The sequence below is a fragment of the Leptidea sinapis genome, chromosome 24 (genome assembly GCF_905404315.1).
Source record: "Leptidea sinapis chromosome 24, ilLepSina1.1, whole genome shotgun sequence".
Lineage (NCBI taxonomy): Eukaryota > Metazoa > Arthropoda > Insecta > Lepidoptera > Pieridae > Leptidea > Leptidea sinapis.
Window position 1 is genome coordinate 1,486,667 of NC_066288.1, and position 26,909 is coordinate 1,513,575.

At 34.7% G+C, this 26,909-nt stretch overlaps 1 protein-coding gene and 1 long non-coding RNA gene across 2 annotated transcripts in view; one reads left to right on the forward strand and one right to left on the reverse strand.

The window, feature by feature from the left end:
* Positions 1-82: 82 nt before the first annotated feature.
* Positions 83-26,909, reverse strand: part of LOC126971706 (uncharacterized) — a 91,656-nt gene continuing 64,829 nt past the window's right edge. Inside the window, exons 2-5 of the mRNA XM_050818106.1 lie at positions 3,407-3,423; positions 3,081-3,318; positions 2,197-2,244; positions 83-382 (exon numbers count right to left, since the gene is read on the reverse strand). Of these exons, the coding sequence (XP_050674063.1) occupies positions 120-382; positions 2,197-2,244; positions 3,081-3,318; positions 3,407-3,412 (555 nt within the window). The 5' untranslated portion in view covers positions 3,413-3,423 and the 3' untranslated portion in view covers positions 83-119. The remainder of the gene's footprint in view (positions 383-2,196; positions 2,245-3,080; positions 3,319-3,406; positions 3,424-26,909) is intronic.
* Positions 4,939-5,948, forward strand: LOC126971724 (uncharacterized). Its single transcript, XR_007730976.1, has 2 exons — positions 4,939-5,191; positions 5,415-5,948. It is a non-coding gene; the product is annotated as an uncharacterized LOC126971724 (long non-coding RNA).

Sequence of the window (26,909 nt, forward strand, 5' to 3'; positions counted from 1 at the left end):
TATTTAGATATCTCGAGACTCGACCATTGAGAACATTCACAAGGTTCCGAAGTAAAGGCAGGTTAAAATAAAAAACATGAGGTTACGAGGTATCAGTGTATTATCGAGTCGTATGAGCTTCACCACCATCCAGAAGAGCCGCCGCTTGACCAGCCGCTACCACCACCACCACCGCTCTTCCAGCCGCTGCCGCCACCGTAACCTCCGCCGAAGCCACTGCTGCCGCCTCCGTAACCTCCGCCGAAGCCACTGCTACCGCCGCCTAGTTTCCATCCTCCGCCTCCGCCGGATTTCCAGCCGCTGCTTCCACCTCCGTATCCTCCGCCTAATCCACCGCCTCCACTCTTCCAGCCACCTCCGCTACCGCCTCCAAAACCACCTCCTGAAAGGAAGAACAGGAAATTAACACAATTTTATATAAACAGGCTTATCTATAATAATATAGGTACGACTGTAATGCAAAGCTTCCTACTTGCTTAGTAGATTTATTGTGTACATTTAATGTGAAACATTTGAAATCTCTACTTTTTTATTATTTGATGATATGAGCAGAGAGGTAAATAATGGATTATTATATAAACGGGTCAATAGTTAATGTGGGAAAGACTTCGTATTATCAAAGCCATTAGTTAAAAGAAGGATTTCTAAGAAATGTACCAAAAGTATTGTTGAATGATTTAAACATTACCTTTATTTGCTTCTTTTATATTATTAATACAACTTAAATAGGCTAATTTAAAAACTAAATAAAATGTTTAGTCGATGTCTGAAAGTAATTACTAATTTGCTAGTAGTTCAATGCTATGTTAGGAAATCATAATCACTTATCGAGTGAATGGCTGACCCCAGTAGGCGATGTTTTGACCTACGTGTGGATTTTAATAATGTTCACTTATAAATGTATAGAACCGGTCAAGAGCGAGTCAGAACAGCACGCGAAGGGTTCCGTGACATCGTATTAGACAACTATGTATTGAAATACTATTGTAAAATAAATGTGTTATTTTATTCAAATGGGGGCCATTGTGTTAGTATACTATTTTGGAGAATGTACTCCAAAATTTCAGGTGACTCACTATTGTGGTTACGATATGTAGCCCCCTGACAGACGGCCGGCAAAGTATTAGAAGTAGGATTTCTGTTCGAGTCAAGCCGGAACCCTAATAATAACGCTTAAACTTGATAGAAGATATGTTCATTAAAAAACTCCGATTGTAAATCCAAAAAAATAGGGCCGTTTTATCTCCCAGTAAGCATTCTAACTTAAGGGGACAACTTCAAAAAAATGGTTTGTTTTTTCTATATTTCTCTTGAAATCTGCTGTTAGGTCTTGCTTTTAGTTATGATATGATTTTAACGAAATATATTATTTTTATCGATAGTACAAACATGAAAGCACTGCTTTGCAGTATGTTTCTACCATTTTATTTCTATTGAACGCAAATATAACAGAAATTAAAACAAATGTACGTAATACCTAGGTACCACGTAGCTATACGTAAATTACTTTTTGAAGATTTTACGCAGTTGCCATAGCCCTTTTATCTTTAATCTAACTCCTATTGAGGTGAAAGGGATAACAATTACCACACGGGTCAGCCACGCCTATGCTGTTTCAGACATTTTTGATTGCATGCCCTTAAAATAAGTAACTCGTTCGGAGGCCCATTATTAATGACGTATTGGGTGGGTATTCCTATCAAGTGAGCCTCATGGTCGACTGATATAATAAAGATGTTATTGTACTTAAGCATGAGTTGAATCTGTAGATATATTCCGTTGATTAGGAGTGAAAGCTTTTATACTTGGACTTATACCGGTCATAAGCAGGAAAATAGCGAAATATTTGAATGGTAGAGTGCACCAGAAAGGTTAGCCAAGTAGCCAGTTATTAAGTATTGAGCAAGTTGCTCGCAACCCATATCCTTTCTAATCATTGCTTTGTATTTGTAACATTACTAGAATCGGTAAATCTTATTTTCTTGCAAAACACTACAACGATTAGGGTTGCATTATCGATTACGCTTAAAACGTAGCAGGTTCGGAGTATACCTACATACGATAGGATCAAGTAACCTTTAGTTAAAGGTATGTTTGCTAATACGTCGCAGCTGTGTCGCACTGCACAGTGCTAATGACAAATTGAGTGATATAAGGACATCGCTAATGACATAACTTTATATGAGAGACACTCACCGTATCCACCGCCGCCTCCACTGGTGATGATCTTGATGATCTTTACTTCTGCAAGCACATGATAATGTTAGAATGTTTTAACTAATGACTAGGCTGAATGGTGTGGTTACCTATGCCTTTTTCATCCTCAATAATGAAAATACACACATATTTTTTTTTAGATTGAATATTCTTTCTTAATTGACTTAGGTATATAAAGTAAATCCAATTATTATTTCGGGTCAGTAAGGGGATATTTGAATAGAATTGGAATTTATTAATGAAATAAATATAAAAATGCTGGTTTATGATAATATAAAAGTTTAGAAACAATTTTCTACTGTAGGTACCATGTAGGTGTGTTCTTAGTTATTGTTATTAAATAATGTTTGAGATAAAAATTCCATTATCTGTGTGAATACATAATACATGATGTTTACAATTGTGCGAAACTGTTTATCGGGTTGACATGTTTTATGAATGACAAAGAAATCTTTTGATGCATCTAAGAAAAACATATTATGAAATAAAGATACTAATGAGTATCATAGGTAATGACCTATTCATTAAAGTATTTTGAATATATTGCCTACGCAAATATTGTAGCAGTTAGTAGATAATTGTAAGACGAATATTCGATTAGGTGTGTAGGTATCTAGATTTTGAGTAATACCAGAGAATATGATATTAAAATTGTACAAATTTAATACTCACAAGTGGGAAGTGAACAGAAATATTATATGGAAAGTTGTGACGAGAGCTGTAATATTTCATATAATTTATTAATTATTTGTTCTATTGCACTTCCTTTATCTGGTTAGGTAACAATATGATTTATTTACTTTCAAGTGGTTGTTCTATGTATTACAATGGAAGATAAGATTAATTTTATATCTTTAACTCACGTCCGCCGCTTCCGCCATGACCGCCGCCGCCGGACCAGCCACCTCCTCCGTAGCCACCGCCGCCTCCGCTTGACCAGCCACCGCTTCCGCCGCCGCTAGACCATCCACTGTTGCCGCCACCATAACCGCCGCCGCCGGACCAGCCACCGCCGCCACCACCGCCGGACCAGCCACCACTTCCACCGCCGATATAACCAGCGTTGGCGATCGCCACGGCGGCCAATAAACAAACGAATACCTAAAACATTTTAATAAAATAATATATTAATTAGCATACACGTATTCTGATTTAAGTAACGTCGGAACACAATGTAAGGTTAAGTTACCTTCATGGTTGATGCTATTCGGTTAGTGCATGCTGAAGTTTAGCGTATTGGTGTTATATACGGTGCGGCTGTCTCCCCCCTCCACCCCCCTCACCGGGTGAGGCCGTGGGACGTGAACGGAAGCTCTTCCGCGGGTGGTGATGCAACCCATTGTCCCTGCTGCGGCCACCGACCGCCATCGCTGCTCGCACCATCACCACAATCATCCGAGAAGAGGACCAGAGGACGCCGACTTCAATTACAACATTTTAACTACATTGAAAAGCTCTGGAATGTTTTATATAAAGTATATTGAAACACTCTCAACATCTTATTCATCCAAGCTTTATAATATATTTTTATGTTTTGTAAATTTATTTTTGATGGACTAAGAATTAATAAATCTTCATTAAGAGGAAACTTCATCATTCCTCCCTATCCAATTATTAAAGTTTTCAAGGAGGAAATAATAGAGAACCAAACCCTGGGTGTCAAGTTTTGTACTCATTACTTTATATAGAGTTGCAGTTGCCGTATCGCTATGGATCTTTGTGTCGCCCCCGTTAGCCCGACAGCGAGAAAAAATTGTCAAATGTTCTACAATTTACTTATATTATACAAAATATTAGTACCTAGGTATTTTTTACGTTAAGTTAACGTTTTTATGTTAAGCTTAAGTATATTTATGTTATTTATTTAGAACACTAGTAACGACTAACATATAACTAACTAATATATTATAACCTAATTACTTTGCTCCTATTTTTCTGATATTTTTTTATCACACTTCATTGTAATGAAGAAAAAGTCAAAAGAAAATAAAGGAAATATTCAAAAGTGCACGACTCATATTACTATCATCATCATGAAATATTTAAAACTTATTCAACAATAGAAATTTATTTAATTATGTTATTATTTTAATATTATTAGATATAAAATACGAACGAATAAACACACTAAAAGAATAATTTAAGAAAGTATTACAGTTTAAAAAAAAATTACAAATCAGATACTATTTTTTTTTACAATTTATTGTAAATTTCAAATGTTTCGACCAATATCATTAATTTTTATACGAATTCAACGCCCTCTTACGATTGAGGTTAGTTATCAAAATAAACAATAGGGAACTGTATTAGCGGTGGTCACCAAGCACAATTTTATCTATATTATAGTAGTTGTCTTCAAGCTCTATATAGAAATAAAATATAAGGTAAATATGGCAGCTCAAAGACTGAAGATTTCAGCAACTCCCAGCCGAAAAAAATATTTTTAAGAAAAAAATAAATAATACTTACTGCTATTTACAGTCCATGGCTTCCCACATAATTAATAAAAAGGTTTAAAAATAAAATGAGTTAAAAAAAATGATATATTTAGAAGCTATCGTGAGCACTTCGCAATGGGGACTTTATCGTCTACACCATAAGCCACTAAAACCTATTTTGTATGTAAAATAATAGCAACAAATTGATTGAAAATTAATTAATAAGTCAAACAATTTATCTTTCTAGCGATGTACTTTTTATGTAGTTCTGTGATATAATTAATGTGAACAATATAATAGTTATACACGACTTTATCGTCGTTGCGCTAAAGGCGTGCAAAACTTTTATTAAAACTAGAGTTTATTCCTTTCACAAAGCCCATGAAGATTTTGCTCCTCTAAACGAGGTCCTAGAAGGATCTTAAGAGATAGATAGATAAAGAAGAAATCAGAGTACGTGATGGGCACAATGGATCCACTGGCTGAGGTGCGAAAGATCCAAGCTGTATGTCCTGATGTGAAAGTAATCGTAAAAGGTAATTTTATCAGACTTTAATACTTTGATTCTGCTTACGATTACTTACCATATTAAAATAGTTTGCCTAAAATAGAATGGAAAACGAATGAACTTTATGAGGCACTATCTTAAATTTGTATTTGTTGCGTAGCCTTTGAATACAAAACTTAATCAAAATTAGATAATGGCTCCCTATGGTCAGGTCGCAAGTAGGTATCAGAATATAATCTTTATGATTTCAGCATATGACGCAGCAGGGGAGTTATAAGTTTACGGTGTGTCTTGGTTTGTCTGTGAGCTTATTGTTGCCAAACGAATGGAACCATGCCAGCGCAACACTGTGGGAAGTCTGTTCATTGTGGGTCTCTTGCTGTATGCTGTTTCAAATGATGCCAGCCGAATTCCACATCTCATGAACTGGATGTATGGCGTTCCACCACAGCGGTTTTTCTGCAAGTATCTTTCGCGTACAACCAAATTGTTAAATGAGCTGTGTTTGAAATTGAGTTTCATGTTGATACCTACTATTACCACCAAATATGGCGTACCTACATCTTCCAAAAAAGTCTGCGACACTCCTGTTATTCCTTTAGTGTCGCAAGAAATAAGGGCAACGGTGATCACCTACCAACAAGTTACCCGTACGCTGGGTTGTCCTCCTATTCCATAAAAAGGCGATTTGATGCGGGATTTTCTTTCTAAAAGCTGATGTGTAAATAATAATAATGACTTTATTTCCAAATATTACATTAAATAATAGTATTACAAGTTAAAAATATGTTTCTTATTTATTTACTAATAATCCATAAAGTATTGAGATTTCGTGTAAAAAGCGTTGCTTAGACGTCGCAAAAATGTCAGTAAGTACCTGCGTACTCGGTATTATATAAGTATGTTATACGTTTTAAAATATTGTTCTGGACATAATTTGTAGTTACTTGGGGGACGTGAAATAAGGCAGTGTGACGGGTTCTGTAGTCCGGTATGCTACACGGTACGGTATATCTAAATATATAGATTCTAATAATTCCGAACAGTCTATAAGGTTATTCCATAACATATGGAGTAATAGTAAATCGCTTTTTTTCCGCCGTATAAACAGAGGTTCCATTCTAAAGCGTACACAGACATCGTCATAGGTGTCGAAATGAGAGTAATCCTTTAAGGACAAGAATCTAATAAACTTCTTCTGTATACACTCAATTTTGTTTATACGTACTGCATAGTGACGTGACCAAATACATGATGCATAATCAAGGATACTCCTTACGTATGTTGAGTACAGAGTTTTCATGCTTGTTATATTTGTAAAAAAGGTCTACATGTACGTTTGATAAATTCGAGTCGGTTAAGAGCTCCATTAGTTATAATTTCAATGTGTTCAGACATAGTTAATTTAGAGTCCAGTGTAACACCAAGATCCCGAACTGACTTTACTTCTTTTATTAAGGAGTCACCTATCTTGTACGTAAATTTAATCGGACATTTTTGCCTCGTGAATGTTATTTTTTGGCATTTGCTGCCATTTATACATATACGATTCTTGGTGTAATATACTGCCAGATTATTCAAATCCTTTTGTATGAGATGACAGTCTGCAGTTGAATCAATGGCATAGTAATTTTTTTTATCATCTGCATACATCAAGAAACGTACGTGTTTAAAACAGGTAAATATGTCAAATAAGTATGCATTATACAGCAGTGGTCCTAAAATAGATCCCTGTGGAACTCCAGATAACGCATATATAAATTATATTAATATTATATATATTTATTATTAATATTCTTAATTATATTATTAATTAAACTAGTTAGAAACGATATCCGTATTGTTACAATGACAATTATAATATTAGTAAAACTTTGGGCGACAGCCTCCCGCGCCCGTCTAGGCTTTCACAAATAATCCTAAATTCGTTTGTACGTCATTACAAGATACTTGAAAATAAATCTCTTTCCTTTCGTAGCTTTCTTTCGCCGACCTAAAATTTGTATCACGCTACCTAGGGAACTTGTGGAAATGTCGGGGAAAAAATGACCCCTTCCTTTTCAGTACCTCTAACAAGATGCAAGCGAATATTCATGATGAATGGTTTATTAGTTGAGGCGTGAAAACGTTACAAATAACCTCCCACGCGCCTTTAAAATGTTATTAAGGATGAGATTAAATTCAAACTCCAAGCTTGTCAGTAATACATCTTCTAATGAATATAAGTATCTTTTAGTACGTAAATATCGATGAAGATCATATTATTCATAAACTTGTTTGCCGGCGAGACTCACCAATAATTTGCGTTGTAAACTTAATGGTGACCTCGCTTCAAAGTGCAATTAAAAATTATAAAATTTTATCAAAAGCTTTCAAGAATATTGTGTTTATTTTATTGAATTTCAGCTGTTTGAAGTATTATAATACAATATCTAAATTAGAGGAACATCATTTGGTGCTGTCCGAACGACATCTGTAGCCCAAGCACGAAAAACTTGCGAAAATGTATTTGTATTGCTATCAAAAAAATTGTATGAGATTTGTGACTGCGCACGATAAGTACTTTTGTATCACAAACGTATCGTAACGTTAACGTGTAACTATAATAGTGAACAAGAACATGTTGTAATGAACTTCAAACCATCACCGACACCAACACGAAAGCAACCACACCGCTCTCAAAGACGTTGACGCAAACATGTAAACCAAACCGCTGGCACTCGACACTGACGTTGGCCAGCAGCCCTCAACTCAAATATAGCCACACACCTTACTCTAGTAAGCCCGACGAGACAAACACTCACACACAAACTCATTCACATCTTAATATATATAAATTACGTGACACGTTGTTTGTCCGCGATAGACTCCTAAACTAATGAATGGATTTTAATGGGGATTATTTCATGGAGTGCAGTTTAGTCTAACTTGAGAGATAGGATAGTTTTTATATCGATTTGGGACCCATGGTTATTTTTATTTTCAATATTTGTTTTGTATGGACATATTTTCTATGAAAGAATTTAGTGACGCACGGTTTGACAGTTCCACTGTGAAACAATTTCATTATAACAACAGGGAGCATTTTTTACGAAATAATTCTTGAGGTTTGAAATATTATTGGCAAATCCATATAACACAGTATTTTTTTTATTATCTACAGAACAACGTCTGTCGGGTGAACTAGTAGGTATATGAATATAGTTTAATAATTATTTAAAATATATTACTAAAAAAGAAAACTTTCGAGCTACTGCCCTAGTTTATTTTTTTTAGTTTTAGGGCCTTAATACTTAAATGTATTTTGCTCCTCGAAAAACAAGGAACTTTCTTAGGCTGGCCATCGAAGTGAGTCGATACTTTGTTCACTTAGCATTTGGTGATAAACGTTCCAAACCATTTTAAGAATAGTTTTATGGATATATTTGTGTGTTAAGTTAGATTTTATTATATTCTTAGATTATTTGAACAAAAAATTATGGTTTTCATTTCCAATTCGGTGGTTCAAATTCATGGTCCAATTTCTCTGGTGTTACTAACTAGAATTTATGATGGGCAGTGATAATTATTATTAGTACCTCAGCGAACAATCTTCCACGAAACTGTGAATAAACGTTGTTGCGTTTCCAGGTTGATATGACATGGGCTCCATAATGAACGTACTCGCTAAAAAGGCAGCAACGCTCCTGAGACTCCTCTGGTGTTGCTTAAACACATTAGTTACTATCAGGCGTATGCTCGTTAGTCTTTCAATAGCATAAAATTATCTGTCTCTCATTGGATTGTTTAATGTTCAGTTACTTCTGAATCGCCTCACTGGTCCTAAGAACTGTTTACGGGACTCGTAAATTGCAATACCAGCACCACATCTCGAAGGCATCCACTCGTCGGTATGTCTAATTCAGGGTTCTTTGTGCTTAGAAAACTCATACAGACTAGTGCGTGAACCGTGAACATATTTCTCTTTTTGAGAATGATCTTTCCATATCTTATCGAGCTCACCTTGCCTATCCGTCGTCAAATTGCAAGTTCCGAGCCTCCTTTGTTTCACATGGCTGGCCGCTGGAGCGAGGTACACGGGATTCTCCAAAACATCAAACCTACAGTAATATGTACATGTATCATGTAGGTATGTAAATGATTGTTGATTAATTAATCAAAACAACGCACTCGCAATTGCTAGTGCGTTGATCGTTACCTTCAAGCGATGTTACATTCGCAAATGGACTCAGATTTAAGATGGCCATAACGCAATATAAGGCAACAGCGATTGAGATAAGCTCACGACTAGAAGTGCTGTTGTCATACCCCTCGGATATGTAGCAAGAAGCTAAACACTACCTCACCAGAGTATATTATTACTTTGATTATATTTACTCACATATCCACACAGTCGCTGTGCCTAGTTGCTTAACTGTACTACATTTTTAAATTAGATTTACAATTTATCCAACTTGCTGACCACTTGGTACGTGATTATAATTGTGTGCTTATCGAGATACTAATGGCAGGTTCGATGCCTGCTGGAGACTTTTTTTACTGTTAGATATATCACGCAATGTTTTAATGGTAGGTAAGTATATACAACGTGGCGCTATAATGGTGGCATTCAATGAACACAAGGGTAGAGCTATCTAACATTAATCGAAAAAATAATAATATAACATTTTAAGTGAATAATTAAAATTTTTAAACAAACAAATTATATATTTAGGAGTCATAATTTTAATCAAAGTGCCTACGTAATAAGTGAATTATGTAGTTTATTTTTGAATATTTTTTTATGATTACGGTTAAGTAGGTACACGTTCTACCCGTGTGTTTATTTAATGTTGCCATTGTAGGTGAGCTAGAGAAAACTGGAACCCTCATTCCAATTAAAAGAGGTGATGACAAGACATTTATGATAAGCTCACCAACAATTAGAGTCCATATGGAAAGTATAATATATGTTAAAATTCGCTGAAGATCTTTTCTTGCTATCTGATAACAGCGTAGAGCTGGACATGATAGATATACTACAACAATCAAGCAAACGTTCAGGCCAAGAAATCAACTTAAAAAAACAAATGTGACGACTTGAAGTCACCTCATACGTCTATCTAGGAAAACAACTCTCATATCTATCTATCTATATAAATAAAAGAAAGTCGTGTTAGTTACACTAATTATAACTCAAGAACGGCTTTACCGATATGGCTGAAAAATGGTGAGGAGGTAGCTTAGAGCCAGGAGACGGACATAGGATATAATAAGTCATAAAATATCAAAAAAATTACGAAAAAATATTATTATAAAAAAAATATTTTCTGATACATTTTGTATGGATTGACATTTTGATGACATCTCGAGAATATAAAGAATTCAATAAAGTTTTTTGTTAGTTTCACGCTACATGAGTAATAAAATACAACTGACAGTGCACGTCATGTTATTCAAGTTGACCGGTTGGTGTGTTTGTTTCGAGTCTCTATTAGCTTATTGTGCCGATATTATCATTAACAATGTCACGACCAAGACGATCAAATTATTCCCGACAAAGACGTAATGCAACTAGGATTCGAAATATTGCGAATGAAAGGACTGAAGAAGAACAAGAAATTGCAGGTGAAAAGAACCGCGTTAGTATGGATCGTCTTCGTGCTATGAATCACAAGAGCAAAGCGTAGCAGCCCGTAAAACGGATCGACTGGCAATACGAAATCGTCCAGTAAAACCTCAGAGATCAACAACTTATAGATAATTTTCGACGCACAAGAAGAAGTTTATGAAGTACTGATTTGAATCGAGTAGCGTTTCGATACGATTGCAGTACTTATACTGTAGTACTGCTTGCATACTAGCTTTCGCATTGGGCCGATGGACGTTGTTTGCGAGTATTCTGCGGAGAAACGCAAGAATTGCGCTGCCATGTTCTAGAAAACACTCAAAAATACAATGTTTGTTTCCAAATAACCTCATTTGGGGATTTAATCCGACATTCAAGGTATTTATTTATTTACATACTTACACACAATAGGTACAGTAAAAGAATAACATACGTACTATACTTATTCCTGTGTATTGTGTATGCTAATTCTAAAAAAAGTGTTTATAAATCAGTAATACGGGTTTTGCTTTTGATATTGTAGATACAAGTATATATCGTATTGGATCACTGCAACCTCTCGAAGATGCACAGCTTAAATTTTTACAATTATACTTCATGGGCAACATGGACAAATAACTTGATCGATGTCAAGAGATCAATGCAGCAATGATAATAGCAATTCTTCAGATCTGCAGCAACTACTTAATGAACATTTTGCATGACGAGTTAGCCCGCAAATCTTTAATTTCCGATCCGTCTCGCATTCGCCCCGACCATTCAAATCTTAAGGCCAATTCTTGAAAGTTTGTGGTATGAATCAAGACAATCCATTTCACTCATCACGATATCTCTGGAACCACTAGAGCTTTAAAAGAGACTTGAAATTTGGTAGGAATATTCTTTTCACCGAGTAGAGGTCAGCTAAGAACGGATTTTCCAAAATTCCATCCGCAAGTTTTTTTTTATTATGAACAGAACAACGTCTGTCGGGTCAGCAAGTAGAAAATAAAAGTAAATTGAAAGAAAGAAAGAAGTAATTGAACAAGGAAATTGAAAGAAGTATAAAAGGGTCGTGGAAAAAGAATTTGAGCCTAAAAGAAATTTTGTAAAGTCAAATGCCGTTAAAAATTAAAAGAAACGTCAAAACTACCTGTCCGATACCGTCACTCACATACGCTTGTCAAACGTGGAAATTCACACGCAATGTTAAAAACAAAATAAACTCATGCCAACGAAGCATGGAAAAGAATCATGATGAAAAAATTCAAATCATTTTTTTTTAACAAAATAACAACCGACTCCAAAAATTACAATAATTGAAACTAGAATTAGATTAATTACTTAGATTGTATAAAAATACGCAATTATTTTTATACTTTTTAGTGCATATTATATCTATTGTTTTCAAATAGTGTTTTTGAAGTCGGTTGTTCTTTTTTGTTACAATAATTTTTATTTTATGATTTTTAGTGAATTAGAAGTACACTAACTAACAATTCAATCATGGTTTCCGTAATCAGAACCTAACCAAACTATCTTTGAAGTATATCCTTTCCAATAAAAAAAGAATCATCGAAATCGGTTGGCGTGATATTGATTTATTCGCAAATTTATCATCCACTTTGCTATGCGTATGTATAGCAAATATAATATATACGTTTATGGTTTTCTCATGAATTCCACTGTCAGATCTGGACCAAATTACAATGGGACCACACGGGAAGCACCAGCTTTTAAATAAAAAAAAGAATGATCAAAATCGGTTCACCCAGTCGAAAGTTTGAGGTAACAAACATAAAAATAAAAAAAAACATACTGACGAATTGAGAACCTCCTCCTTTTTTGAAGTCGGTTAAAAATTTCAATTCGCTTTCTACTATAAGAGAAACAACAGGAGTAATAGACGCATTAATCAATTCTATGAGATTGAAATGGGGCGACGGGCGGGCCACAATATAGCAATGATGAGCGACGATTGATGGACTTCTCGGCTGACGTCACGGCCAGGCCTCCGGGGAAATAGATAAAGAGGAAGACCTAGAAGCAGATGGGCTGACGACATTGAAGCGACGGTTGGTAAACTGTGGAAAGAAATGTCCACAGATAGAAATTACTGGGTATCTTTGGAGGAGGCCTTTACCCTCAAATAGAGTGGTTCACACTAATAGTAATAAATCAATTCAAAATAATTTAATAAAAAACGTGTAATTAAATATCATCAAATTATTTTTATACAATTAGAGAAAAATTATAAAATGGTTCTTGATAATTATTACAAATTATTTACTTATGACATAATATTTATTAACACTATTTATATAAAAAATAATAAAATAAAACTTAAATAGTCGAATAAAATTAATTAATTACAAATAGTAAATATTATTAAGAACGCTGTCAGCAGGTAAGGTGGCCATGAACTGGCAACGTTACCTGTTTGTATGGCAAATGTTATCTTCTGACAGAGGTACGTACCAGACCTTGGGTTACCTGTCAAATCGGTTAGATGCCTGGATAATTCTGTTATGAGTTTTTGTGCCGATGAACCCCAAGGGCCCTCCACCCCAAAGGGAACAAATATGTATCCATCACCGAGTGTTGCATATTTCCTCCGCTTTAGATTTTCGGCAGTTTCCGCTGCTACACCTGCCGCTCTAGATGAATGTTCAATATGAGAGGGGGCTAGCGTGTCCACACAATTCGCATCCCACACCAGCGGCTTTCCACAACTCCAGGGAATCAGCATCGTCCATCAGGCCTCTTACCATCGTCACGTGAAATTCCGTACGGATCTCGGATAGCCGGCACGTTGACGGTACTAAAGGCCCGACACAAGACGTCGTTTAAGGCGACATGGCGAGATTGACTGGCCGCTCTGCGGCGGCAACATAAGCCATGGTGACCAAGGCTGCGGCACATATGGGCAACTGTTCTAAGGATACCCAGGCGTAAAAAAACTGCGATTGAGAAGCTGGAATTATTGAGAAGCGTCCCTATGTTAGACGAATGAGTGGCCTGAAAGCCAAAAATTAATAAAATAAAATTTAATAAAGATAATACATCTATATATATAAAAAAAGTCGTGTTAGTTACACTATTTATAACTCAAGAACGGCTATACCGATATGGCTGAAAATTGGTGAGGAGGTAGCTTAGAGCCAGAAGACGGACATAGGATATAATAAGTCATAAAAAATCAAAAAATATTATTATAAAAAAATTATTTTCTGATACATTTTGTATGGATTGACATTTTGATGACATCTCGAGAATATAAAGAATTCAATAAAGTTTTTTGTTAGTTTCACGCTACATGAGTAATAAAATACAACTGACAGTGCACGTCATGTTATTCAAGTTGACCGGTTGGTGTGTTTGTTTCGAGTCTCTATTAGCTTATTGTGCCGATATTATCATTAACAATGTCACGACCAAGACGATCAAATTATTCCCGACAAAGACGTAATGCAACTAGGATTCGAAATATTGCGAATGAAAGGACTAAAGAAGAACAAGAAATTGCAGGTGAAAAGAACCGCGTTAGTATGGATCGTTTTCGTGCTATGAATCACAAGAGCAAAGCGTAGCAGCCCGTAAAACGGAGCGGCTGGCAATACGAAATCGTCCAGTAAAACCTCAGAGATCAACAACTTATAGATAATTTTCGACGCACAAGAAGAAGTTTATGAAGTACTGATTTGAATCGAGCAGCGTTTCGAAACGATTGCAGTACTTATACTGTACTGTAGTACTGCTTGCATACTAGCTTTCGCATTGGGCCGATGGACGTTGTTTGCGAGTATTCTGCGGAGAAATGCAAGAATTGTGCTGCCATGTTCTAGAAACTCACTCAAAAATACAATGTTTGTTTCCAAATGACCTCATTTGGGGCAGACATCTAAGAACGAGGATTTAATCCGACATTTATTTACATACTTACACACAATACAGTAAAAGAATAACATACGTACTATACTTATTCCTGTGTATTGTGTATGCTAATTCTAAAAAAAGTGTTTATAAATCAGTAATACGGGTTTTGCTTTTGATATTGTAGATACAAGTATATATCGTATTGGATCACTGCAACCTCTCGAAGATGCACAGCTTAAATTTTTACAATTATACTTCATGGGCAACATGGACAAATAACTTGATCGATGTCAAGAGATCAATGCAGCAATGATAATAGCAATTTTTCAGATCTGCAGCAACTACTTAATGAACATTTTGCATGACGAGTTAGCCCGCAAATCTTTAATTTCCGATCCGTCTTTTCACCGAGCAGAGATCACCTAAGGGGATTTTCCAAAATTCCATCCGCAAGAGTTTTTTTTATTATTAACAGAACAACGTCTGTCGGGTCAGCTAGTTAATAATAATTTTGTAAATGTATAATATAATGCATGATGCTTTTTTTCAAAAACGGAATAATGATCAGGATTCTTGGTTCAACACAAAATTCTGTAATATACTCCAAAACTGCGCTCGTCATTTTAAGACATAAGTAATTTCGAAAGCTACAAGGCCCTTCAAACTCAAAATCGCTTGCACGTTACTTGTAATAGCTTATAACTTAGCACGAACTTCTATGTGTTGTGGAGGTAATTTATATTTTACTTTCTAGATATAGGAATTTTTGAAATCGCTATTTTTCCTATTGAAAACTACGAACTGCGTGTATCACTCTTGGAAGCCTCGTATCTATTAAGAAATCTCGTACCCAGGGTCGAGTGCGCGGCCTGTCTGAGACGCATCAGCCAAGGAAGTGAGAGGAACGATTAAATCGTGGTCACGTATGATCCAATATTACTAGCTCATGGGTGAACGTTTAATGTTAAGAAAAAATAAGGTCACATGCAGATAACGTTACCTACCGCCAATTCAATGTGAACTCATCTTTTTCACAAAAATATCAATCTCTATCTCGTTATTAGTTTATTGTCATACGAGAGAGTACCTAACTCTCTCGTATGACAATAAACTAGCTCCAAAAAAACAATAAGCTATAATTCTGTAAGGAGCAGTAGAAGTATAAACTTAAAATATTATTTTTACATAAAATATTCGTAATGTAATTTATATAAACAATTATTATTATTTATTATTAATACTTACTTTCTACATATTGTGTCGGCACTGCATGCAACTAACAAGAAACTATATAAAATCTATGATTTATTTATTGACAGCAGGTATCATTCAATATAAATACAACTAATCTCATATAATAAGCTACATAAAGCTATGACTCCTAGATTATCTAATTTATTTACTTACTGCGTCTTGGTTCGTGATTTTTGTTCTGTTAATTACATTATGTTATTTAGTATATTTTGTTTATTTCTATTGTTTTCTCTATTGTAATGTTGCAATGTAGATCGTACGTCACTCCACACAAACCCAAGTGGTTTATGAGTGCTATTGTATTGTATTATCCTTTATGTTTACTAAAATAAAATAAAAAATCAATTAACTTAACTTTTAGTTTGTGAACCGATTGCAATGAATAAACTGCGTTTAAATTGATCTAGCAGTTACTATATTTGAAACTTTATAAAGTCAGCAACGGTCTTGTGATTCTTCTGGTGTTTTAAGAGATTATGGGCTGCGGTACACATAATAAAACAGACAAACTTATAACAGAAATAAATTATTATTACATTACTTTGGCTTCGCTTAATACAACATGTGCTAATAGTTTTTTTAGTGTAAATTGTACATACATTAGGTTAGGTTTATTATTATACGTAAGAATATACACTGGCCTGCAAAAGTAAGTATCACACTTTTCAAATTAATTTTTTTTCTTAACTATAGAAGGTAGAGATTTAAGATTAAAAACGTTTTGTTGCAAATTTTATAGGCTTTAATTCTTAGAAACTAAAATTATACATTAGTAACATTTTTAACTTAAAAAAGATAAAACAATGAAAACAGACATTTTTAGTTTAGTGTAAAAAAATTCAACTAAAATGTATTACATGTTATTTAATTTTTAATAACTGGTATTGCCTCCTCAAGCTCTGATTATAGCTTCGAGCCGGTTTGGCATACTGAACACTAGGTTTCGGAGCCGATGTTGGGGAATATTTTCCCATTTTTCTACCAGGGCCTGCTTTAGCGCCCTGAGGGTAGTAGGTGGTGGTCTGCGATTTCTGACTAGCCTCCCAAGCTCACCCCAGGCGTGTTCAATCGGGTTGAGATCAGGACTTCTTGATGGCCAAGCCATCACGCTGATACCGACCTCCTGAATATACTCTTGTACGATATGAGCCGTGTGTGGCCGGGCATTATCATGCATCAGCATCGATCCATCACCCATATTTGCTAAATACGGCCCTGCATACTCATTGAGAATCTCTTGAGCATATCTTTGCCCAGTGAGGGTGCCATTTTCTATGGCTACTAGCTCTGTGCGACCTTCTGAAGATATGCCAGCCCATACATGTACACTGCCTCCACCGTATTGGACTCTTTGTGAGATGCAGGCTTGAAGGTATCGCTCACCAGGTCGCCTGTAAACACTTCGCCTTCCATCAGAAGTGTAAAGGGAGAATACAGACTCATCTGCAAACAAAATTCTTGACCATTCTTCTTCATTCCACTGCATGTGTTCACGGGCGTATCGCAGTCTCGCTACTCGATGCTGTCTCTCGAGTTTTGGGCCACTCGCTGGTCTTCGCGGTTTCAAATTTGCTTCAGCAAGTCTTCTTCTCACTGTACTGTCACTAATGTAGTCCCTCCGGGTCTGAAGTAGCTGTTGCTGAACTTCAACTGCATTTTGGTGGCGATTTCTTAACACAGTGGAAATGATATAACCATCTTCTCTGGCACTGGTACACCTGGGTCTGCCATTACAAGGTCTCCTCGGATGGTGTCCAGTCTCTTCGTACCTTCGCTTTACCTTCTGGACCGTTCGTACCATCATTCTTGCAGTGCGACGCATACTGATGCCTAGTTCCAGAAAAGCCATGATCCTAGCACATTCTTCAATTGAAAGAGGCATGATAAATAAATGTTATGTGCTTTTTAGCATAAATTTTTAAAACAAGACCCATCGATCTTGAAAAAAATTTAAAACAGAAAGAAAAATGTGAATGGTAAAATTGTAATTCGGAAACGTCCACTTCAAAAAAGGAATGGTTTTGTTTTTGAAGTTTTTTTTCAGCCAATTCTTAAAAGAAGGTAACCGACTATAACGTTTTTATGTACAAAATTAAATACTCTTTGGAGTCCTTTTGATTTCGAAAGTACATCTTGTGAACTTAAAACGTTATCCCAATTTTAAAAGTGTGATACTTACTTTTGAAGGCCAGTGTAATTAGTATACTTGAAAATGTCGGTGACGCGATCTTGAATGTTTTCTCTCCGAAAGGTGCTCAACGCGTGTAAAGAAGTTATCTCTTCAACGGGTGTTAATACTCATTTGACATTCTTATCATAAAGTGCGGATTTCGAAAACTTGTTCGATTGACGGAATGATTGAAGTTGGTAACTTGCCATCAAGTGAACCTCGCGGTCGCATGACGTTCATATACCAAAAACACCGTGTATCACAATTTATTTATTTTATTTTGGCATCAAACAGTCTCATAATTACAATTTTAATGTTATATAATTACTAAAGAGAAGACTTATAGTGCCGAAAATTACACACACACATAACACCCTCTATCACATTTTATAACATACATAAATTTCAATGGAACGTAAAATACGCGCTGTTTTAACTTTAGCAGTTATGATCGCGGAGGTATTATCTATTACCTAACGCAAGGTTCGTTGCTCCCGACTAAAGCCTTCCAAACATCAACCGCCGGCAAATCAGGCATTTATTACAAGGACAACAGTTGACAAATTATAATATATTATACTCGTCTATTATCAACTATTATTCATATAGTCATTTATTATCATTACACAAATATAAACTTACAAAACATGATATTTGCGGGCAGAAATTTTCCAAATTGTTGACATATATCTCTTAACTGGACAGGTCAGCAGTTGGAGGCTTCATCGAGACCACAGCCGCGCTCCTATCGCCAAGCAATACAGCACCTTGCAGGCTTAGAAATCAAAATTCCAAATTTTGGGGTTTAAATTTGTCGCATAAAATAATTATATTGTACTGTATATGAATAATATAAAAAGCTCATTGACAGAAAGATAAAATATGATTGTTGAACATATTAAATTGTTTTAAAATTAATCTATTGCTATTTTGACAAAAAAAAAATGGTTTTAGTGGCTCATCGTGGGTATAGATAATGTTATGGAGTTCACAATAACTTCTAAAAATATCAAGTTTTTAATCTGCAGCATTAAGGCTCAGTCACTCTGCATCCCGTCGCCTGCACACGCACCCGTGGACGGCCGTTTGTAGTGAATATGTTATGAAGTCTCTTATGTCAAAGTTATATGTTCTTCTTTGGCGTAATAAAACAAAAATCCTAAAAAAATTGTATTCCGCGTTTCTTACGTTTGTTGAAAAAATCATATTGTCATACAGAAGTAAGTAAATACAACCAATGAAAATATAATTTTACCGCATAATTTAGGTAAATAAATTGTAATTAAATACAAATAATTTTATACAATTAGAGAGATTTTTTTATTTGAAAACTTGTATATAAATTGAAATTTATTTAATTCTCGTCCATTAGTTGTGGGACCGTTAGACACTAGACATTATAATCATATTATGAGTTACAAAAGGCTTTACGTAGCTGAATCTGAAGCATTAAGGCTCAGTCACTCTGCATCCCGTCGCCTGCACACGCACCCGTGGACGGCCGTTTGTAGTGAATATGTTATGAAGTCTCTTATGTCAAAGTTATATGTTCTTCTTTGGCGTAATAAAACAAAAATCCTAAAAAAAATGTATTCCGCGTTTCTTACGTTTGTTGAAAAAATCATATTGTCATACAGAAGTAAGTAAATACAACCAATGAAAATATAATTTTACCGCATAATTTAGGTAAATAAATTGTAATTAAATACAAATAATTTTATACAATTAGAGAGATTTTTTTATTTGAAAACTTGTATATAAATTGAAATTTATTTAATTCTCGTCCATTAGTTGTGGGACCGTTAGACACTAGACATTATAATCATATTATGAGTTACAAAAGGCTTTACGTAGCTGAAGTATGATACAAAATATGGTCTAGTTGACCAGCTAACGTCAGGGTGACGCGTGCGTCGTAAGATTGACTCTGATATTTTTTCCCGAACGGGCCAAAAGAAGTATAAATTCAAATATATTGAGGTAGACTTAGACCTTCATACAAACAATCGTATAAAATAATACCTTTTGTTACTTTCGTCTGTTTCCGAGTTACAATTAAAATTACACGCATCCCCGAACAATTCGTGATAAATGCCTTATTAGAGTTAAGTACTTTATTACCTGAGTTTGGCTAATCACAGGATTGATTATAATTTCGACGTACCACCTACCTGCCAGTAAGTCAGTAATTATTCCAATTTTGATTGCCAAATTATGTAGTTAATCCCCTTCAGAATATTGCGTTTGATCGCGAAACATTGCAGCTATTAAGTAATGTTTGCGATCAAATTGTGACTAGTGCATTGCAGAGGAATACATTTATGTCCGGTGTAGCCTCGCCATTTATCATTACAAAATGGTCAAGCCATCTGCTTATTAATATATTAAAATTAAGACGAGTAAGATTCTCCAAATATTTTGAGTTTTCTTGAGTGTTAGTTAATTCCGCCGATATTCGTCTTCAAACAATTCGACACGTGTTTCGTGCCAGAGTTTGGTGAGGTAACATCTCCTGAGGATGCCTTGTATAGAGGTGAATCTGTGGTGTATAGAGGTCAGCGAATGTGAATTTTGAATTAAAACTATAATTCTCACTTCAAACATTTCCTGAGTATCTATAACATAATGTTAGTAATTATATCGGCTCATTCAGCATTCATCAAAGTAGTGTCCAACTTTTTAGCCGCAACAGACACCTAGAAAAAACATTCTGGTAAATATCCCACGGCAAATCAAATCAAAATAACTTTATTAATGTAGGTCACGTAAATGACAATTATTTTCCTATTGAATTTTCCGCTACTTCGTAAAGGGTTGAGCTAATGAGAAGAAGTAGCAAGAAACTCTTTGTCACTGTTCTAATTCAAGATTTATATCTTCATCGTTTTACAAATCATTTCAATTACAATATATGTAAACTGATGCAACAAACATACTCAAATGTCAAATAGTCAATGCCTTACACGACTAAGTCCAAAAAGTAAATGTAAATTTATACAAAACAAAAGATATTGAGTACAGTAGCTGCATCATCCACATACACCATAAATAAATACAGGTATTTTCCGACCGTTTTATTAGCAATTATAAAAAATATTAAATTTAATTTTACTACCATGAAGCAGAGTTTCTGTCAACAGGATCATCCTGCCACCACACGTAGCGCTCGTTCACGAGAATGACGCATGGGCCAGCCATCGCCTCCCTCGACCATATTTAAGGGAAGGGAACGACCGGTCAGACGTGGCCACCACAAGCAGTGACATTTAAGCGAGCATGATGAAAACTGTCACGAGAACTCAACCAAATAACAAAAACAGAATGTTCATCTACATTCTAAGTACATGATACGTAAACATTTATATACATGATATTGTAAAAAGATGCTACTTTGATATCGCAAAAAAATATTTCATTTATACTAATACTTCTGTAGTCGTTATAATTGTTTTATTTTTTAATATATAAAAGCGGGCAAACGGGTTCTATAGATATCTGCAATACTTCGAGATGTGTTCCTTCACTTGAGGGGGAAGAATCCCAACTTGAAGATTCGGGAATACTGTAACCAGAGGTTGATTCCATAAAGTGATGAGTGCTGAGAAGTTTATTTACAAATCACACGGATCTCTTGTACGCGTCAAATGGAAGGAGCTGTTACTGAGCAGCCTCCATCCAAAGGCGGGCACAATATATTATATGTGAGGATTATCGATATGGGCCCAAAATAACACCTTATAGAATTACAGGCGGTATGAAGGCCTGAAATGAAATACCGTCTCGCCTTACTGGGCACACCGAGAATTGATGTTGGTAAAGTATCGCTGCAAAGTTTCAGAAATCAAGTTATGTTCTTTATTTGCGATTTTCGTATGTTAAAATTGCGATAATACCCCGTAAGTATACAAAAAAATGAAAGAAAAAAATAGGTACTTATTGCCAACGCTGTCACAGCAGAGATATTATGGGTATGTTCCGTTATGCACTGCGAGCACTGCACAATGGTATCACTGTAGAAAAATTCGGTCCGTTATGGACTGCCAGTATACTGCCGCAGTAACCTAGGGAAATATATTACGCCATGAATCGCAGCCATATTCTACTGTGAGCACTGGCGTTTTCGAGGTAAGGTACTCGCAGTACTTTGATTACGTGATCAGTCAAAACCACTCGAGTGCCTCACGTTTTATAAACAATACCTATAGTTTAATCTTTAATTTAATCAAATATTTTTAACAGTACTCCAAACAACAGTTTTTTTAATGAACTAGAAAACCTTAATACACTCATTTGAATGCTGCGTCAAAAAATGCGGCTTACAGTATACGGGATTGCGTTCCGTTATAAATAGTGACTAATATAACTGGCTATAAAGGAACGGCTTCACACTATACTAAATTGACGTCACTCTGTACAGTGGGCGCAGTGTATATAGGAACATACCCTTAGTAATGTCTACTGTGACGCTGTCTCGAAATAGAATTTTGCTAACCAAATTCCGAAGCAAACAAACCTGCTTCAACCACAAACAATAAAAGTTGACGACAATGGTATAACTATTTTGTATATCCTCCTTAAATTTATTAGATCAAAACAAAGGAATTCATATAACCCATCTATATATGTCGCAGGTATATTGTCAAAGCCGCGAAATTATAATTTAGTGGTGCCTGGTTTTAGTGACATTGTAATGTCACGGGAATACTATTTTGATATTATAAGGCAATGATATTTTGACAATTTTACTGGTAATTAGTTTATGAGGCCGTCTCTGATCGGTCTGTTTCTTGTATTTATTTTATAGTCATTATTTTTTAGTTACGCATTAGTGTTATTGTAATCTAAGGGAACCGGCCCGTTCACTACTATTTCAACAATGATCTCAGATGGAAAATTGCATATACGTTCCAATGTTTACTTTGATTGTTTTGTAAATTTTGTATGAAAAAAAAATTACAAATCAGATCGCTCGACGTCTCAGACTGCTAAATTCAGTTGTTAGATTTATTATAATATCACTATAGTGTACCCGTGACATTACAATGTCACTATGGTTATAGTGACATTGTAATGTCAAGGCCTGGTTAGGCCGTTAAATTGTTAGAAATTAAGTCGATGGACAATCTACCGTTTTATTATAATATCACTTGTGAAATTGTAATGTCACGGCTTTGACAATATACATACGACATAAATACCATAATAAACATACTTATTCTTTCAATCACCAGAGCTTCTTAAATAAAACAACACGAGCCCATTACCTCTCACTAATCATTGACTAACATCATCATAGAACCATGGTTCAAATAAATTGAGGCCGCAGGCTGACCTCACCATTCTTAAAAAACAAATTCAAACATTAATTTAAAGCAATCAAGTAAATTCGCGGCGATGTATTATGAAATAATAATGGTAATTAATGAACGGAGCTATTAACAAATAAAAGATAAATCTTAATGTAAGTATATTAAAATGTACTCTACATTTACTATTTCGCCAAAACATTGGTACATTCATTTCTGGTCAACGTCGATTACTTGAAGCATCTGTACATAATAAAAGTAACAATGATTTAATAGTTTCTGAGAGTAGACTGCAGACGATGGCATTACCTAATAACGTAAAAGGCACTTGCGTAACATAAGCGCTTCAACTTAGGTCAGTGCGAATTAGGATTTAAAGCAAAAAGAACTTTACTGATTCACGTTTACAGCGGAATAATATTGTTTCTTTATAATAACACTCAAGCGGCGTTTATGTTAAAAATAAAATTTGTTTTTCAGAGATATACATAGATAGACATTAGCGAGCCGGGTTGACATCCGTCATCACCCCATCTCATTCTTATTTAGCAAAGTACTGTTTCCATGATCCAACTGGATTAACTAAATCTATCATAGGAAAGATGCTCCTCCGGTCAATATTATTTGATACTAATGCATTAGTATGTATTTATTTTCCCAAAATCTCTCTACCACCGTTTCGGGAAATAATCATTAATGGCGCCCTATCCCTACTTAACGAAAAAAGGGTGACGATTTTTGTGAACTCAAATTAAATTTTCATAAATATAGTTTTATATTATTGCAAATCCTTGCAACATTTCCCAGAAAAGGTTTCAAAAAAAATATTTTATTACTAAACTTATATTGAACACCCACTTATAAAATTTTTCCTTGCGCTAGAAATGTGTTGCGAAATTCAAAAGAATTGTAAAAAGACATTAATTTGGAAATAGTTACTATTATAAAAATAACTTAAAAAATATTTTTTTTTTAAATTTGTATGAAGTATCAGTCGTATTTTTAATTTCTGAATAAATTTTTTTGACTACGAACAGCTCTCTTTTATTACTTTTTTTTGTTATTTATTTTTATTTAGTTTTTTTTTTGTTAGCTACCTAGTATCTACAGTACTTATTGGTGTTTCAGCTTAGACCTAAAGTTTCTTTTTTATCCACAGTGGAAAACACTGTTAATACGTACCGTAACATTAGTTGTGAACTGGCTGTATGAGGCTTTTACTTTGCTTTGATACTTATACTTTTGATACTATTATACTTGATACAAAGTATAGCTGCACTAACACATTAATTAGATAGTTAGTAGCATATTGATACTGATACAAAATTTAAAAGTTGATTGACGATGTTTTTTTATTAAAGACATGCAAAGTTTTTAATTAAAATTAAATTACTTTTAATAATTTAATAATAATATATTTACTATTTATAATTAGAAAATGTTTAAAAGATTATTTAAGTTTTATATTTTTATTGAGATTTTTTATAGTTGTTATATTATAGATTATTCTTATCGTGTAATATTGACAAAATATTAGCCACTCCTGATCAATGGTCTGCCTGTTCAGTTGCAGACACATACAACACAAGTAAGTATTTATAATATGATAAACCCTAAACCTGAAAAACTGGAGCCTGAATAAGTAAAAGTTACATTCATCATTGTGTGGCAATAATAGGATACCTTCAAAACTAGAACGTTAGGAAATATTACTTGTGTCTCAACTAGCAAATTTACAATTAGGTATTACAAAGTACCTACAATTAGATTATCTAGGACAACTAGATGAACCAACTGTATGTTAATATTGCTAAATTAGTAGCAGTACAATAATTTGTATAAGTCTTTGAAGTGTTCGTAGTGGTATCTATCTACTGCCATCACATATATCTGCCGCACGCCAACTACCGGATGCACTTGTTGTGTCCATGTTTTAGTGAATGCTAATGTAATTATCAGTCGTGAGTCGTGACACATTATCCTTGGTATTGTAATGGGCATAGGTATCGTTTTCAAAGATTCCATTTAACAGTAGAAGGACCATCTTTACGTTGCGTCATTTAAAAAACCTAGTATTTTCTTATGGAATAGCCTCGTAAGCCCAGCGGTTTTATTTGAAAGCACCAAAAAATCATAGTCATTGAGGCCGAGACATGTCATATTACAAGTTGCAATTATCGCCGACTGTACTTTTAAAGGGAACAAAACGTTGGCATTCATTCAAATTCAAATACTTGCGCCTAGTAAAAATGTAAGTATTTTGTCAATGACTTTAGTGATTGAAATTCGTGAATAGAAGGCTTAAGTAAGAGAAACAAAAGTGTCAGTGTGTCTGTGTGAACTCCAATCAGAAGTGCAAAACAAACTTTTATAGTCCCGGGCAAAGGACTTTTGGTGGCATGATCTTAGTATTCTTTCAAGTTTTTATTCAGAGTTTTTTGTTCTAATTGTATGTGAAATATTGTTACTAAAAATGGCCTTGTAGTTTATATTTAAATTTGCAAAATTAATTATAATTCAATGCGAAGGACTATCGGCTGTAGTAACTAGTAAGAAGATTTAGTAACTAGGTTAGTTTTAACCTCAAAGAATCTAATTTATATAAAATTTAAAATACAAATATTTTCGTACAAAAACTAGGTAATTTTGATATCCATCAAAAGCTACAGTACTTCCAACGGTACTAATTATGAATGTTGGAATATATATTGAAACAATTATCCTAGTTACCCCATTTTTTGAAATGCATTGAAATAACCATATTTATTAATGATTTTGAAGTTGAAGTTTAGTAGTAGTTAAGGTTTTTTAAAGAGTTTCAAATAGTATCGTTATTTATTATTTTTTCCGTAAAAGAGTGATTAAAACCGGAAGTACTTTTAAGGATAGTGAAGATAGTAGGTATTTTAGTTTGAGAACATGTGGGTTGACGGTGATAGTACAATATAGTACATGTATCTATAAAGTAATTAAAGTACGTGGCCGGTACAACGAACATCTACAAACGTTAAATACAACGAGACGCGACACCTAATAATAAGTATTTTATATTACTGGTAGGATGGTGCTGACACTGACATAGAGGCACGCCCTGAATACTTAGCACCCAAGAGTAGGTACCTAAAAGACGATTCGCGCGTCGCACAGGTCATGGATAGACTAGATAAATAATTAGCTTCGTAAATACACTTGCGAAATGCAATGTTTACGATATATCGTCGGGTTGCGTAAAATATGTATATTTACCGATCCTCTGTCGTTTCGCATAAATCCAATTCGTTAGGTACTAACATTTTATGAGTAAGTTATAAATTGAACCGATTGTCCAGCGTGAGAACTGGCAGGTATTAATTAGGAAATACTCGAAGCTGATCTCGAATTAATTTTATTATTATTAGACAGACAAGAAGCCGTAAAGTACTATAGCGACTGCGGATTGGTCACCTTTACTTCAGGATGAATCTTAATGAATTGTGATAGATGCAGGTACTTACTGCGGTTCCGAAATGTATTTTGGCTACTATTGTTTGAAAATTTGAAGTTGAATACCATC